Raw genomic sequence first — 18,051 nt, 5'->3', positions numbered from 1 at the left:
TTTTAAAACTCAAAGTTCTTACTTTGCAAGTTAACTATCCATAGGCTGTTGGGGTTTTTAGCAGAATATGAACACTTTTTAGATCTCTACCTTCTCTGTTTGAAAGGTCTGTGTAAAGAGTTAATTTTGGCTAGTTTTTAAAATTTTAACTCCAGCCTCAACCTCAGATATTCAAGACTGTTTCTCTTCTAGTCTGTCATTGTGTTTCTTGGGGCCATGGCGTTTCAAAACTGATTTTTCCCTTAAATACAGCATCTTAATGAAATCTACAAAATTTTAGGTCAGAACTGAATATTTCTTTCTTTCTTTTTTTTTTTTTAAAGATTTTATTTATTTATTTGACAGACAGAGGTCACAAGTAGGCAGAGAGGCAGGCAGAGAGAGAGAGGAGGAAGCAAGCTCCCCACTGAGCAGAGAGCCTGATGGTGGGGCTCGATCCCAGGACTCTGGGATCATGACCTGAGCTGAAGGCAGAGGCTTTAACCCACTGAGCCACCCAGGTGCCCCAGAACTGAATATTTCTTGCCTGATATGCTATAATCCTACAGGAAAGAAAGCCACATTAATGGCTTTCTCGAAAGTTCTGTGCAGAGTAAACATTGTATAGCAGAACATGTTCCTTATGCGATTTTAAAACTTAATCTAGTCATTCAGAGTAGAGTAAGTGAGTTGGTATGAGGTTGGTGTAAAAATTTACTTTTAGAGAACTAGATCATAAAGTGGAATACAATTTTTATTCCATTTTACTCTGCAACCATGGATTTATGGAGGGGAAAAAAACTTTAACACTTCGTTGCTTTTATCAATGAAATATACATTTAGGTTGCTACTAATCAGAGTAATTATAAAAATTTTTGAATTAATGTTACCAAGCCCTGACTTAAAGTGAAAAGATTTTGATAATAGTTTTTTTTATGGGAACAGGAACCAGCTTTGTGTTGGCTATTGGCAAATTATTTGTTCTTTTGTTCATTTATTTCTTTATATTTATTTAATGCTTAAGTCTACCATATACTGTGCTCAATCCTGGGGATACTGTGGAGACCAAGAGACATGCTCCCTGCCTGCATGGGCTTTCTGTTTTAGTCTATTTGTGTGCCCTTAACTATGTTTGTTGACACATCCTTTGGAAAAATGCTCCAATATCATTTAATTTATTGACATAAAATAATTATTGCTTTCATTAAGATAATATATATATAATAGTTGTAAAATCAAATTGTAAAAGCTTTATAACAAAAAATAACTGTCTTCTATTCACTTTTCCCCACTCCCTAATCCTCTCCCTGAGAGGGGGTCATTCTCAATCCTTGTATCCGTTTTGCAGGCCCCTTAACAAATTACAACAGACTTGATGGCTTAAAAGAGCTAATAAGTATAGTCTCACAGTTCTGGAGGCCAGCACATGTTGTGTTCTCATAGACAGCTCTAAGGAAGATTCTGTTCTTTCATTCTGCTAGCTTCTGGTGGCTTCAGGATTTCCTTGGCTTTTGGCCGCATCTCTCTATGCTCTGTCTTTACACTGCCTTCTCCTGTTGTCTCTCCTTTGTGTGTCTTTTATAAAGGTGTTTTCATTGCATTGAGGGCCCCTTCGATAATCCAGGTTGATCTCATCTCTGTATCTCATTTTTTTTTTAAAGGTTCATTTATTTATTAGAGAGAAAGAGAATGTTTGGGCAGGGAGGGGCAGAGGGAGAGAGCAGACTGCCTGCCAAGCATGGAGCCTGACCCTGAGATCATGACCTGAGCCAAAATCAAGAGTCCAGTGCCTGACTGAGCCATCTAGGTGCCCCATCATCTCTATATCTAATTTAACATAATCTCATTTACAAAAATTAACTGGGTCCCTCTTGGGGACCTCTGTTCAGCTTGCTATAGCTCTTAGTTATTTCTTTTGGCATTTATATCCATACTTCTAAGTGAGCTTATGCTGCGATCTCTCATTTTTATTTATTTTATTTTTCTCTTTTTTCAAAGATTTTATTTATTTATTTGGCAGAGAGCTCACCAGTAGGCAGAGAGGCAGGCAGAGACAGTGAGAGGGGGGAAGCAGATTCCCCACTGAGCAGAGAGCCTGACTCGGGGCTCAATCCCAGGACCCTGGGATCATGACCTAAGCCGAAGGCAGAGGCTTTAACCCACTGAGCCACCCAGGCATCCCATGCCATCTCTCATTTTTTTTTTTTAAAGATTTTTTTTTCTTTTTTTTCTTTTTTTTTTTTATTTATCAGAGGGAGAGAGGGGGAGAGAGCGAGCACAGGCAGACAGAATGGCAGGCAGAGGCAGAGGGAGAAGCAGGCTCCCCACTGAGCAAGGAACCCGATGTGGGACTCGATCCCAGGACGCTGGGACCATGACCTGAGCCGAAGGCAGCTGCTTAACCAACTGAGCCACCCAGGCGTCCCACCATCTCTCATTTTTAAAGATTTTATTTTTAGGTAAACTCTACGACCGAACTTGGGGCTTGAACTCACAAACCCAAGATCAAGAATCACATGCTTTGTCAACTGAGCCAGCCAGGTGCCCCTGCCATTTCTTGATAAATCACTTTGAAATGCTGTTTACTTTCTGTTAGAGAAGATGAGGGGGAAAAATAAGTTAAACATTTTGGCTCTCTTAATACCACTTATCTCCACCTGCAGCGTTCCTGATAGAGTTACATCATAATTTTTTGCAAAACCATAAAGGTCGTTTTATATTGCTACAGTTATGTTAAAACCTCGCAGAATTTGGTTATATCCTATGATATTTTCTTTTCATTTTTAAATTTTATTTATTTATTTATTAGATTTTATTTATTTGACGCAGTGAGATCACAAGCAGGCAGAGAGGCAGGCAGAGAGGCAGGAGGAGAGAGAGAGGGAAGCAGGCTCCCCACTGAGCAGAGAGCCTGATGTGGGGCTCGATCCCAGGACCCCGAGATCATGACCTGAGCTGAAGGCAGAAGCTTAAACCACTGAGCCAACCAGGCGCTCCCTTCTTTTCATTTTTTACGAAAGATTTTATTTATTTGTCAGCACACAAGCAGGGGAAGTGGTAGGCAGAGGAAGAGAGAGAAGCAGGCTCTCTGCCTTGAGGCTCAGTCCCAGGACCCCAGGATCATGACCTGAGCTAAAGATAGACGTTTAACCAACTAAGCCACCCAGGCACCCCTCTTTTTTTTTTTTTCCCAGAGTTTTAATAACTCTATTTTTAAAAAACATTTTCTCTGTACCTTTTTCTCTTAAATGCTCTCTCAGAGAAAAACAGCATTATTAATTTTCAAATATTCAGATACATTAGATAACTCCATTAGAATTTGCCTTGTTCTTCAGTCTAGACTGGTTATGGTTTGGTTCTGTTGAGACTTCTGGTTTCTTTTTACTGCTTTAAACCTCCTGTTTCTGGATCTAATATTTTTTTCTATCCTTTTGGGAAGAAAGTGTTTTGAGACTTCCTGAAAATTTCTTTACCGTACCTCATTTTTATTTGACAGTTTGGGAATAGAACATTAGATTTAAATTATTTTCCACAGAATTTTGAGGTCATTTCCCCATTGTCCTCTAGTATATAGAGTTGCTGTTAAAGTCTGGAGCCCTGTTGACTTTTCTTTGTGCAATCCCTGTTCTGTCTGGAAGGATTTCCGATCTTCTCTTTATCCCTGTGTTTTGATATTGTACAATATGCCTTGATGTGGGTCTTTTAAAATTTATTATTCTGTGCTCACTTTGGCAGCACATACATTAAAATTTGTTGTGCATGGGTTCTTTCAATCTAGAACTGTTCAGTTTTGGTTTTATAAAGTTTTCGTCTATTTCTTACATCTTTGCTCCATTTTTTAGAACTTGAAGTTTGATGTGCACCTCTCACCTAGTCTTTTTTCTTGTTCTTACTTTCTTACCTTTATTAAGTTACAATTGGTCTTCGTTACCTTTTTTTTTAACCTTCTTTTCAGTTTTTCTTTTATGTGGTTCTAATATTTTTGATTTCCAGGAACTTTTTCTTGTGTTTTGTTTTTGTTTTATCACGACCTCCTGTTTCATGGATGTAACATCTTCTTTTTTTTTTTTTTTTTTAAAGATTTTATTTATTTATTTGACAGAGAGAGATTACAAGTAGGCAGAGAGAGAGAGAGAGAGAGGAGGAAGCAGGCTCCCTGCTGAGCAGAGAGCCCGATGCGGGACTCGATCCCAGGACCCTGAGATCATGACCTGAGCCGAAGGCAGCGGCTTAACCCACTGAGCCACCCAGGCGCCCCATAACATCTTCTTTTAAATCTCTAAGACTGGGACGCCTGGGTGGCTCAGTTGGTTAAGCACTGCTCAGGTCATGATCCCAGCGTCCTGGGATCGAGTCCCACATCGGGCTCCTTGCTCGGCAGGGAGCCTGCTTCTCCCTCTGCCTCTGCCTGCCATTTTGTCTGTCTGTGCTCGCTCTCTTTCCCTCTCTCTGACAAATAAATAAAATCTTTAAAAAAAAAAATAAATCTCTAAGACTATTACGGCTCTTTTGAAAATTTCTTTTATCTGTGTCTTCAAGTTCTTACTTGCTGTCTTTTGGTTTCTTTGATGTTGAAGGTTTTCCTTCAGTATCTTGTCATTCTTGGTTAACTGTTCATATTTTAAGAATGAGGCTCTCATCATTCTTAAGGTGCAGTGCAGTAAATAGAAATTAAAGTGTGGGCAGAGCATACTTAACTAGTGTGCCACAGATTGCTGAATTTTGTTAAGGGGTTTAGTACTGTTCTGAGGCACTGAGGAGTTTTAAGCAGAAACCGTGAGATAACATGGTAAGACTAACCTTTTAAAAAGATCAGTGAGGAGGATGGATTGAAAGTAGTTTGGGAAAACTAGTTAGGAATCTTAGTCCAGGTGAAAGATTACTAGATTGAGTGGAATAACTGCAGAGGTGATGGAGAAGAGTAGTCCCATCTGCAAGAGATGGGACAGGATTTCATGAGAAAAAAGATCTTCCCCAAACCAGGTTATTGTAACCTGATAAAAGACACTTCTCTGAGGGTAGGCATGAGGTGGGTGTTGAGGCCAGATGGCAGTAAATTTAAGGTCAGAAGTGGTGGTGTGACCACATTATATGAACAAACAACTTTTTCCTGTGAATGTCCTCCTTTTGGGGCACTTGGGTGGTTCAGTTGTTAAATGTTTGCCTTCAGCTTAGGTCATGATCGCGGGGCCCTGGGATTGAGCCCCGCATCGGGCTCTCTACTTGGCGGGAAGCCTGCTTCTCCCTCTCCCACTCCTCTTGCTTGTGTTTCCTCTCTCATTGTCTCTCTCCCTCTATCAAATAAATAAGTAAATCTTTAAAAAACAAAAACAAAACCTCCTTTTTTCTTACTCTCTTTTCCTAAAAGCATGGTCCAGAGTAGTACTGTCCAGTAGAACTTTCGTGATGACGAAAATGTTCTGTATTTGCCAGCACGCTAGCCACTAGCCATGTGTTTGTGAGCCAGATACTTGAAAAGTGGCTAGTGAGATTGAGATATGTTGTAAATAAAAACATAATGGATTTTTGAAAACTTACCGTGAAAAAAGAAGATTGTAAAATATCTCAATTTAAAAATACTTATACATGTTAATATTTTGACTGTAGTGGGTTAAGTAAAATATATTAAAATCAATTTAACCTGTTTTCCTTTTTTAATATAACTACAAAAATTTAAAAAGCTTGTGGCATGCATTTGTTACTCAGGTTATATTTCTTTTGGGTCATGCTGTCTCAGAAAAAGACATACCGTTGTATGTATTTTAGTTTTTCAGAAGATTGAGCAGAAGGGAAAGGGCACATGTTGAAGACAAGTTTAAGGGAGAACTGCTGCATTTAAAAAATAGTATTTTAAAATTGTATGACATTTTAATAGCTAACAAAGTAATAGATTAAAATTCAGTATTACAGAATTTTAACTAGAAACGTGTTGCTTAGCCAAGAACTCCAGTGAAGTCTGCAGAAAGCTAATACTTGGCTAAAGTAGTATATAACATTTTCTTTATCTTTTTCTTTTTCTTCTTTTTTTTTTTTTTTAAAGATTTTATTTATTTGACAGAAAGCACAAGCAGGGCAAACAGCAGGCAGAGTGGGAGGCAGGCTCCATGGTGAGCAAGGAGCCCCATACAAGGAGCCTCATAGTGGGGCTGGATCCCAGGACCCTGGGATCATGACCTGGGTCCCAGGACCTTGGGATCATGACCTGACCTGAAGGCAGACCTTTAACCGACTGAGCTACCCAGGCACCCCTATAGCATTTTCTTCCCTCATTTCCCGGCTTTCTATTTTTCCACTTTTAGATGGATTCTGTATCCATCTTAGCTTTAAAAAGTTTTGTAGCATTAAAAAATTTTGTTACCAAGCTTGTTGGTATTTTCAAGGTTTCTGCTAGTTGCCACTATTTTGAAAAAAATTTTATCCCCAGATTGTATTTTGTATTTAAATCTTTATCTTTCATTGTGGTATAAGCTCTGAGGAGCCAAGTTGTACTTAATTTTTAATTCTAATCGGTTAGCCAGTTGTTTCATTAACATCTGTTGAAAAATTATTTCTCCACTGCTGTAAAATGCTACCTTTATCATATGCCGAATTGAATATATAACTGTATGTGATTGAGTTTGTTTCTTTAACTAATAAATGTTCAAAAAGTGAATTTCTTGATCAAATAGCCCAAGGTTTAGCAATGAAAAGAATTAACAGTAAGTAAAAACTGTTCTAGCCTTTTGCTTTATTAATTCTTGCACAGTAACTTTATTTTCATGATTGTGGCTAATCTGGTTAAGTTTAAATGTTGGATTTCTTTTTTTTTTTAAATGTTGGATTTCTTAATATAGAATTAATTTAAAATCAGAACTTTGACACTGCATGTACATATTGGGGACTTGAAGTATAATGAACTATTTGTGTAGTTGTTTAAGTTTTTCATTTAAAGGGGTGGTAGGAAGAAAGAATTAGTGGATCATTTCCTTCTTATTGCTTACATTTTAGGTGATCTGTAAGTCAGACGCTCCAACAGGGGATGTTCTTCTTGATGAAGCTCTAAAGCATGTTAAGGAGACGCAGCCTCCAGAAACGGTTCAGAACTGGATTGAATTACTTAGTGGTAAGCTTTTGTGTATAAACTAAAGGGTGAATTCTGTTTAAAAGACTTCTGTAAAAGCTGAGAATTCTTTCGAGAGGAACTTACACAAAATGGCCAAAAGCTTGTTTAGTTATTTAGGCAGACTTGAAAGTTATTAGTCACTGAATGGGGAAAATAGTTTTTAAAATTCCATTCCCTCTTAACAAGATGGAGCAGATAGATGGTTCAGTGAAACATAATATTCTTCCTTAGAACTTCCACCATTCTTTATCAAAATTACCTCATGTTGCCTTACACGGGGTACACTTGAGTTCAGCTGTGATAACAGACAGCCCCCAAACCTCTGGCTTTAAACAACAGATGACTTTTCACTCATGTTCTAAGTAGTCACCGGCCACTTCATTCTTATTCTGGCAGCCAACAGGCAGAGAGAGCTGCCACCGTCTAGAGCGCACTGTCTGTCGCTATTGTAAGGGGAAGATGAGTATAGCCAGTTGTTCAGGCTCCTAAGTTTCTGTTCAGAAAGGACATGTGGTTCTAGTTTCATGGGTCAGAGCAAGTCAGGTGGCCTCCCTTAACTTGAAGGAGAAAGAAAAGTGCAGCCATAGGAAGGAGAACCTGAAATACTTGGTTGACAGCACTGGTGACTACATTTACATTTATTTGTGTATTTGTCTAATCCAGATAGAGAACTTTGAGTATAGGACCTAAGTGTAGAGTATAGGATGAAGGTTCTCTTGCTCTTCCTCTTTACTAAGTATGTAAAACATTGCTTCTACTTACATGTATTAGTTCATGTTCAGACATGCTGCTCTTGAACTTTTAAAAGCATTTGGATGTTGTTGGATTGGTAATTAAATGTCATTTTTCCCTCACAGTTTTTATTTTAACTTACAGTTTCTAAAAATCATTCTGTTATCCTCTCAGTAAAAGAGTTTGAGTTTTGCATCTTTGTTTAAAAATTGAATATACACACTCCATTCTTAGCTAACAGAGCAACAGTGGCACTTTATACTTAGGGCAGTGTTCATTCTTTTTGTTACTGGTAGAAAACAAACTTACTCACAAGGTAGTTTTGATGAATTCTGCAATTTTTCTCTTGTGGCCATCCCTCTTGTAAATCTTCTAGTAAAGGTTCTTTTTACTTCACTGAGTAAAAGAAACTTTAACCAGCCCTTTTCCCCCTTGGTGCTATGTTCAGTTATAATTTCTTCTGCAGGAATCTTTTAAAATTACGTTGCCCATTTGATCAGGGTCGGTTTGGTTTGAACTAGATTCTTGCTTAGCACCTACCAGTACTCTGTCTCATTGCCCAGCATGTTGTCAACCTTCTTTGGGTTAGTCTTCCACCTAATGCCTGTTGGTGACACATGGCCATTTAACAGAGACTCACTGAGGACTTTAATGTTAAGTCCATATGCTAAATATTAACAAATATTTTTCCAGATAAAAACAGAAGTGCTCACAATTTCTTACTGTATGCTGATGAATCATTTTGTACTTTCTCTGGAGATCACCTAAGCAATATTTGGGTCTTGCTCACATTGGCCCATTACCACTTCTGGTAGTAATTGGTATTTGTAGTTAAGTTCTCAACTAGTTAAAAGCAGGGTTTTTAAAAGTTGTAGTTAATTTTTTTTGGCAGGTAGGTCAGAGTGTTTTTCTTTATGGAATGTACCACTTTGGTACCACTTACCGCTGTGGAGATGTTTTCACACTCCTCTGTCCATCAGTGATCTCTTTATACAAGCTTACATCATACGTGTTGATGGCACATTGGGATTTGGTTTACTAATTCATGTTAGACAACCAGATTTCCTTTGACTGTTTATATATGTGTCATGCAGCTTACGAGTTTGTGAAACAAAATCTTTATCAAAAATTATCTCATGTTGGGGCGCCTGGGTGGCTCAGTGGGTTAAGCCTCTGCCTTCGGCTCAGGTCATGATCTCAGGGTCTCAGGGATCGAGCCCTGTTTCGGGCTCTCTGCTCAATAGGGAGCCTGCTTCCTCCTCTCTCTCTACCTGCCTCTCTGCCTACATGTAATGTCTGTCTGTCAAATAAATAAAACAAAATCTTTAAAAAAAAAATTATCTCATGCTACATTATACCGCATAGGCTACATTAAGCTATGGAAACAAGCCACCCCAAAGAAGCCTTAGGTTCAGAAGCCTTAGGACTTCTCACTCATGCTGTTAGTCTGTCATAGGCCACTTCATTCTCAGTAAATGACTCTGAGTGTCCATTTGGACTGGGAATTCAGAGTGTCTGTTTGAATTAGGAATTTGGGTAAATTGTGAGGCTAATTGCTTAGAACAGTTTTTTGTTTTGTTTTGTTTTGTTTTTTTAAAAATTAGTGTCTGGGGTGCCTGGGTGGCTCAGTGGGTTAAGCTGCTGCCTTCGGCTCAGGTCATGATCTCAGGGTCCTGGAATCGAGTCCCACATCGGGCGCTCTGCTCAGCAGGGGGCCTGCTTCCCTTCCGTTCTTTCTGCCTGCTTCTCTGCCTACTTGTTATCTCTCTCTGTCAAACAAATAAATAAAATCTTAAAAAAAAAAAAAGCAGTGTCTGGGTGGCTCAGTTGGTTGAGCTGATGCCTTCGGCTCAGGTCATGATCCCAGGGTTCTGGGATTGAATCCCAGATCAGGCTCCTTGCTCAGCGGGGAGCCTGCTTCTCTCTGCCTCTGCCTGCCTCTCTGCCTGCTTGTGCTCGCTCGCTCGCGTGCTCGCTCTCTTGCGCGCGCTCGCTCTCTCTATCTCTGACAAACAAACAAACAAACAAACAAAAGGCAGTATTCTGTGAAGTTTAGGATGGCCATCAATGCTTGAATATCACTTGTATACCTTAGTCATGTGTTCCTGACATACATTAGGAATGACCTGTAATTTTAGCCTAAAAGTAGGGAATCTAGAATGGGAGGAGGAAATAAAGCAAACTTATTTTAAATTAAGAAAGCATCTACTTCCTGCCTAATGAAAGTGCCGATAGCTTGGTGATTTTTTTTTTTAATTAATTTATTTATTTGACAGACAGAAATCACAAGGAGGCAGAGAGGCAGGCAGAGAGAGAGGAGGAAGCAGGCTCCCCGCTGAGCAAGAAAGCCCAGTGCAGGGCTCAATCCCAGGATCCTGGGATTATGACCCAAGCCGAAGGCAGAGGCTTTAACCCACTGAGCCACAGCTTCATGATTTATTGAATAATTTTTTTTCTTGTGAAAACACACAACATAGCATTTACCATTTTGACTTTTTAGATGTTCAGTTCTGCAGCTAACTTGTTGAATTGTAAGTTCCTAGAATGTCTTAAGTTGCTTCCTGGTGATGTAATATCAGATACTAGTTCTTGCTGCTCTAATGACATAGAGGCTGTGAAACTTGAAGTGCTTCCATACTGCAAGCGTCTTAAAGTCCATTTGGGTAACAGTTGTGTCTGTCTTTCTTTTCTTTCTTTCTTTCCTTTGTTTATTTCGTTTTTAGATTTTATTTATTTGTCATAGAGAGGGAGAGATAGTACCAGCAGCGGCAGGCAGAGGGAGAAGCAGGCCTTGATCCCAGGACTCTGGGATCATGACCTGAGCCACCCAAGTTCCCCAACAGTTGTTTATTTCTAATAATTTGATAACAGATTAGGGTTTAACAGTGTGGTTCTCTCAAAGTCCAGTAGCTCAGAGAAAAGAGAAGTCCTGGGAGCTTTAGTCATTGGAAGAGGAAGCAGAACTTGGGGTAGGCCTTTGAAGGGTAAGACTGAGATGGAGCTGGCACTAAGTGCTCTTGTTCAGAGGGGCTAGAGAGAGTAGTAAAATTGGTGGGCTTCTCTCTCCTCATGTAGCTAAGTCCAGGATTGCTACTTGCTTGTCAGGACTGTGGTTCTGTGCTGTAGTGTTGGCGGATATGTGCAGAGGAGGCGAGAGTCTGTGTGCAGAAGAGAGCATGTTGGTCTGGTGGTTACTGGTGAGGTAGAGAAGGTGCACAGGGGTCTAACAGAGGATCTGACAGAGGGCTCTTGTTTACCTGAGGTGGTGGTACCTAAGGTTTCATATTACTGTTATTTACACTGTACATTTGTACATGCTAACACTACCAGTATATTTTAAGCATTTATATATCTCAACTAAAAAAATAATAAATATACATGTATTTGAGACAAAGACTACTGTTTTTAATTTTTGACTTCATGAAATCTTGATGTGTAGTTGATCAGTTTGGTCACAAGGCGTCACTAGGCTGCCAGATTTATGAATAAGGCTGCTTTTGCTTTTGGTTTTGTAACACATCCAGAAGAATAGTGGAAGTTTTTTTATTTTTTCCTTCAGCAAAATCATTAAGGTACCTCTCAATACATTTTCACTGAAGTAATTGTTGGGCTGTGGACGTAAATAACCTTTTCTTCTCCGTGTGTACTTCTCACCGTTTCCTTTACAATAGTGAGCTACAATACATTCTGTACATTTTAGTTTCCTTGTATAGCTTATTAAATCTTTTCACATGATGAATGATTTAGAGGCTGATGAATAACAATATGGACCACAGTAACATCTTTTAATCTAGAGTTTTGAACACTTAAGTCATCAGGCATTTATTACAAAATAGTTAACAAGGATCTGATATTCTGCTTAAATTGAAGCAGCTCAGTCTTTAATAGCTGTGCTAGTTTAAACATTTATTGTATATTCACTCTTCCAGCTACCCTCCATCCCAATTTATACTGGTTTCTAAAGTATGTCATTTCAGAGGTGACTTTATTCTTTGGATTTAGCTTAATTTATTCTTTTCTTTTCTTTTTTTTTTTAAACAAAAGGCAGAAATGTCAGGATGCCAAGACACTTGCACCAAGTTATTTCATTGTACCTTTTTTTGGGAGCCAGGAATAGTATTAAACACTGCGTTTTACCTCCACTGTTTCAGCCTTCTGCATATGAGATTTCTTCATTTTTTCAAATATCTGAGGAGGTCTGAATAACATTTGTATTGGAGTGAGCAGGTGAGATGTGCCCTCTTTGAGGGAATTATTGCAAAGGGAGATGATGTCTGAGCCCCTTTTTATTACTTCCTCTGAGGTAGAAACTACAACCCATAAGAAGGGCCAGTCATAAACGGAACACCTTATTTGAAGGTAGGCCTGTGTTTAGGCTTTACTCATTCTTAGGAGCAACACTAAATTGTGAGGTAGCGTACTTTGAAATTGATAAATTTCTCATAGGAACTTAGTTTATAAGATTTAATTATGGAGAGCGTGGGTAAACATTAGTATGATTTCAGTACAATAAACAGTAAGTTATAAATTGCTAATCCCATTCATTTCCCATGAGAAAAGAAATCATTGTATAGCAACATTAGAGGGATTTTGTATTTTTAGGTCTGCGAAGAGATGTTATTATTATTACAATTTTTTAAAAGATTTTATTTATTTATTTGACAGAGATCACAAGTAGGCAGAGAGGCAGGCAGATAGAGGGGGGGAAACTGGCTGCCCACTGAGCGGAGAGCCCAGGACCTTGGGATCATGACCTGAGCTGAAGGCAGAGGCTTAACCTACTGAGCTACGCAGGCTCCCTGCAAAGAGATGTTTAACTGTGGACTTCTCAGAATAATCTTGATCTCTTCGCCCTTCCCATTTTTGGAATTAGATAGCCAAGATATTCTCTGAGGCATGCAATACCCTTCTGTTTAACTAGTGAGTTGCCAGGGAAAAGTACTATTCTGATAATTGACAGATTATAGCATAGTTAGTTTTAAAGTTGAACTGTTTTTATGGGCATTTATATAAATTTGGCTATTGATTATTTTATGTCTATTTAAATTTCCAAAAGACAGAAGGATGTCAGAAAACACAACCTAGCCAATTCTAGCTTAGGGTATTAGGCTAGGCTGCCTATCACATGTCAGTGATCTGAGAAAACACAAACCCCAAACTGTCTGGTGAAAGGTAGAGTAGACAGGCATTTGTTGGGGAGATAATGGGCTCGTACAAACTTAAAAAATGGAAATCAGGGCGCCTGGGTGGCTCAGTGGGTTAAGCCGCTGCCTTCGGCTCAGGTCATGATCTCAGGGTCCTGGGATCGAGTCCCGCATCGGGCTCTCTGCTCAGCAGGGAGCCTGCTTCCTCCTCTCTCTCTCTGCCTGCTTGTAATCTCTCTCTGTCAAATAAATAAATAAAATCTTTAAAAAAAAAAAATGGAAATCATAGCACCTGTGCAAGGTATGTGACTCCTTCCAGGGCTCATTATTTTCTGCATATCCACTCTGTTGTTTCTTTTGCAGGTATGCAGGCTTCTCTCTCTCTCTTTCTGTCTTTCTTGGAGAGAGAGTGTGAGGGGGGAGGAGGGGCAGAGGGAAAAGCAGACTCCCCGCTGAGCCAGGAGCCTGATGCACTGGGGCTGTATCCCAGGACCCTGAGATCATGGCCTAAGCAAACACAGACACTTAAACTACTGAGCTACCCAGGGGCTCCTCCACTTTCTTTCATAGGATGTTGATTCGGAGGGATTTCAAGATTTAGTTTGAAAGTTCTTTTTAAATTTTTAAATTTAAATAATTTTTTTCCCCTTGCCTCTTTGAAAACCATGTTCCGTTTGAGGTCTTTGCTCCTGCTTTGCTGCCTGGGGTGTGCTTTTAGCTAGTGAGCCTAGGCAGCAACATGGCTCACTTAACTTTCACTCGGGGTCACTGCTCAGGACTGCCTTTTGACTAGCACTGGTAGACAGTTGTTTCATATATTTTATCCAGGTTTCTGTTTGTGTGAGGTCAAAGGGTTTAATTGTATAAGTTGAGGATTCCTACCATACCCCCGTATTCTTTAGTGTTAAGTCATATGGTAAAATACTCTTGTTTATGGCCAACTGAAAAGTAAATACAGTTCAAAGTAACACTGTTCACTAGAACTTTCTATGATGATGGAAAAAAGTTCTATTTCTTTGCTATCCAGTCAGTAGATAGTAGCCATACATGGCTGTTGAATATTTTGAAACATGGCTAGTAGAACTGAGGAATGGAATTTCTTATTTATTTAAATTTCATAGTGGTTAGTGGTTAGACAATATAGTTTGTTTTCTCTCAATATTACAAAATTTCAACCTTACAGCATTGGCATATAATGAAAGTGTCTGTGGTTGATCTTTAATGTGTTCCAGTTTAGAGAATCACTAGAGTATTTTTTTTTAAAATAAAAAAAAAAAAAAAATACAGGGCACCTGGGTGGCTCAGTGGGTTAAAAGCCTCTGCCTTCGGCTCAGGTCATGATCCCAGGGCCCTGGGATTGAGTAGCGCAGGGAGCCTGCTTCTCCGTCTCTCTCTGCCTGCCTCTCTGCCTACTTGTGATCTCTGTCTGTTGAATAAATAAATAAAATCTTTAAAAAAAATGCACCTTTCTTGGAGATCATTTGGAAAATACAGAAAGTACGAAAAAGGAAATTTGTCACACATAATCCCAAAGAACACCAAGGTTAATAATTTGATATATTCCTTTCCAGTCTGCTGTAGAGAAAAAAAATTATCTTTGTGAAAAAATTTCGGTTTTATTTTTAAATATTTCTATTTTGAAAGGAAATGTACATAGGAGACAGGATTAACATGGTAAAATGTTTTTCCCTTCTAGAATTAGATTTGTATTATTTGTCATCAAAGAATAACATCGTCAGGACACCTGGGTGGCTCAGTGGGTTAAAGCCTCTGCCTTTGGCTCAGGTCATGATCCCAGGGTCCTGGGATCGAGCCCCGAATCAGGCTTTCTGCTCAGCAGGGAGCCTGCTTCCCCCCCTCTCTCTCTGCCTACTTGTGATCTCTGTCAAATAAATAAATCTTTAAATAAAAAAAAACATTGTCTAAATAGGCTTTCCTAGTTTCGTAGGGTGGGTATATGTAGCAGTTTCTAGAATAGCATATTAATCAGGAAGCTTTAGTTTTGTTTGTCTCACGTTGGTGTTTTAATAGAAAAGAAACCTGGGGCACCTGTATATAGCTCAGTGGGTTAAGCCTCTGCCTTCAGCTTAGGTCATGATCTCAGGGTCCTGGGATTGAGCCCCACATCAGGCTCTCTGCTCAGTGGGGAGTCAGTTCTCTCTCTCTCTCTGCCTGCCTCTCTGCCTACTTGTGATCTCTCTCTGTCAGATAAGTAAGTAAAATCTTAAAAACAACAACAACAAGAAAGACAACTATCATATGATCTCCCTGATATGAGGAAGTGGTGATGCAACATGGAGGCTTAAGTGGGTAGAAGAATAAATGAAACAAGATGGGATTGGGAGGGAGACAAACCATAAGTGACTCTTAATCTCACAACAAACTGAGGGTTGCCGGGGGGAGGGGGTTTGGGAGAAGGGGGTGGGATTATGGACATTGGGGAGGGTATGTGATTTGGTGAGTGCTGTGAAGTGTGTAAACCTGGTGATTCACAGACCTGTACCCCTGGGGATAAAAATATATGTTTATAAAAAATAAAAAATTAAAAAAAAAAAAAAAAAAAAAAACAACAAACAACAACAAAAAACCAAAAAAAACCCTTTTGCTCTGGTTGCTTTTTGGTAACAGTTGGAGAGAGGCCAAGTATATTTAATATTTAAATACTAAATATTAGAATTATGATTTCCATATTAGGATAATTGTGGAAGACTGTTTTCAGTTTGGTCCTTTAAGTAACTGTTGTGCCTGAAAATGTGCTAGGTGCTTAGGATCTAAAGGCCTGGCCCTCAAGGGGTTCATGGTTTAGTTGGCAAGCAAAATAGTTGGATTTTCCTCTCTTTCTTTAGGAGGGAGGAATAAACCCCCAAATTTTCTTGTTTATTTTAATTGTACATTTTATAAAATTAGCAGAAATCATACCTATCATTTCTAACTTCTGAAATTTTTTGTTTAGGTGAGACCTGGAATCCATTAAAATTGCATTATCAATTAAGAAATGTGCGGGAACGGTTAGCTAAAAACCTGGTGGAGAAGGGCGTGTTGACAACAGAGAAACAGAACTTCCTACTTTTTGACATGACCACACATCCCCTCACCAACAACAATATTAAGCAGCGTCTCATCAAGAAGGTTCAGGAAGCTGTTCTCGACAAATGGGTGAATGACCCTCACCGCATGGACAAGCGCTTGCTGGCCCTCATTTACCTAGCGCACGCCTCCGACGTCCTGGAGAATGCCTTCGCTCCCCTTCTGGACGAGCAGTACGATTTAGCCACCAAGAGAGTGCGGCAGCTCCTAGACTTAGATCCTGAAGTGGAATGTCTGAAGGCCAACACCAGTGAGGTCCTGTGGGCAGTGGTGGCTGCGTTCACCAAGTGACTGCGCCGAATGAAGTTCCTTTCTCTCATGTAAACCAGTAGTTTTTCTTCTATTGACTTCTGGTTTTCTGCAGTTTGTACTTCCACACTATAATTGGCTTTTGTTTTATGAAGTGGTGGATGGCTTTTTCTTTTTTGTATGTATGCAGGATTCTGCTGGTACGAGAGGCCTTCCTCTTTCTGTTTAAAAAAAAAAAAAAAGAAGTTTTACTGCCATATTGGCAATCCATTCCTTGTTGCCATTCTCACTGTTAACCTGTTTTGGGTTGCTGGGATGCTTTGACTTTCAGAGTAACTCCAGTCTCCCCACATGCACATCTTTTGGATTACCTCAGGTTGAGTTTTCCCCACATGTGCATGTATATCTAGCATTCTGCCTACAATTCAGACAGAAGTCACAAAAAGGCCTTTAACTCACCAAAGGTAAATATCTGTATCTATTAGGACATTTTATACATAGACCTCAGTTGAGATGTATACTTAGCGAAATTATTTTTAAATTGAAACAATACAGTAAATAATATAAAATGCCCCTTGGATTTTGTTTCCCATGTAAATCTATTGTATTATTACACTTGCTATAATTTTAACTATTAAATCATAAAGGTCCAATTGTTTCACAGAGCCAATTTGGGATGGGCTGCATTCCAGTTATGCTGTATATAGTTTGAATTAAATATAATTTGCCCCTTCTGGCCACTCTTGCCTCCATCTTAGTATTTTGCAAGATTTAATTAGTTGTACACCTGGTGCCCCTCAGCTTCAGTTAATATTATTTGATGACAAAACAGACCTCTCATCATTGAAGGAAAGAGAAAAGATATGTCTGATTCCAAGAGTTTTTGAGCTGTGCCATTCATGGTACTCTTTGCCTATGCATCTCCTTTTGGAATTATTTTTGGTCTTAACTGTTTTTTATCATTTCTATAGGGAAGAGGCTTGTGACCAGTACTAATCTTGAGTACAGTTTTTTCTTTTTCTGTCCACAGGTAAATTAATGTCTGCTCTTAAATGTCATTTATCTACTCACACTTTCTTAGGGAGAAAAAAAATCAGATGTCAATTTTAGCAGATGTTGCATGTAAATTGTTAGCAAGTAATGACTACAACTCAGATGATTAAGAATTTTGTAACAGAAAGCTCTGCTATGTTTTAATTTTTATATACAATTATGATTAGCACATTGTAAGAATATAAACCTTTGCTTTTTAAAGTTTATTTTTACTATTTCTTTATCACTGTTTATGGTATCAGCATTGGTTTCATAATGTAAATACTATATATTGAACAAATTAAATGTCAAATTTTTTATTACCATAGTTCATGTTGATAGTGGGGCTTTCAGGTGTTTAGAGATTTTTTGGGTTAACATTCAATGCAAAAGTACTAGATGGTGTATAACTTTAGAGTTGAATTTTAAGGGATTCCTTAATATGTATTCTATCTTTTTATCTGAAGTAATAAATAAACTATGATCTTGAAAGTGCCTGAATCAGAGCAAGCATGTCATTTGTATTTTTGTATTCTACCATAGTGTTCTTTCCTAATTAAGTTTTAACTTGGTATAGTGTGGTAATATTTTGAAATAGTGCAGGGGCTAGTAGACTTTCTCATAGGACTGGATAATAAATGCTTAGGCTTTATGAGCCATATGTGATGTCACAACTACTCAACTCTGCTGAATGAGAGTTGCCATGGACAATACAAACAAATGGGT

At 38.8% G+C, this 18,051-nt stretch overlaps 1 protein-coding gene across 1 annotated transcript in view; it reads left to right on the top strand.

Annotated features, from left to right (window-relative positions):
* The window catches only part of GOLPH3 (golgi phosphoprotein 3), a 62,919-nt gene extending 45,088 nt beyond the window's left edge, over positions 1–17,831 (top strand). Inside the window, exons 3-4 of the mRNA XM_045079447.1 lie at positions 6,967–7,081; positions 15,911–17,831. Coding sequence (XP_044935382.1) covers positions 6,967–7,081; positions 15,911–16,335 — 540 coding nt within the window. The 3' untranslated portion in view covers positions 16,336–17,831. The remainder of the gene's footprint in view (positions 1–6,966; positions 7,082–15,910) is intronic.
* The last annotated feature ends 220 nt before the right edge of the window (positions 17,832–18,051 follow it).

Source organism: Mustela putorius, unplaced genomic scaffold (assembly GCF_011764305.1).
Source record: "Mustela putorius furo isolate JIRA1106 unplaced genomic scaffold, ASM1176430v1.1 tig00000407_pilon_pilon_pilon, whole genome shotgun sequence".
Taxonomy (NCBI): Eukaryota; Metazoa; Chordata; class Mammalia; order Carnivora; family Mustelidae; genus Mustela; species Mustela putorius.
Note: the sequence above shows the minus strand (reverse complement) of the source record. Positions and strands in the feature narration are given on the sequence as shown.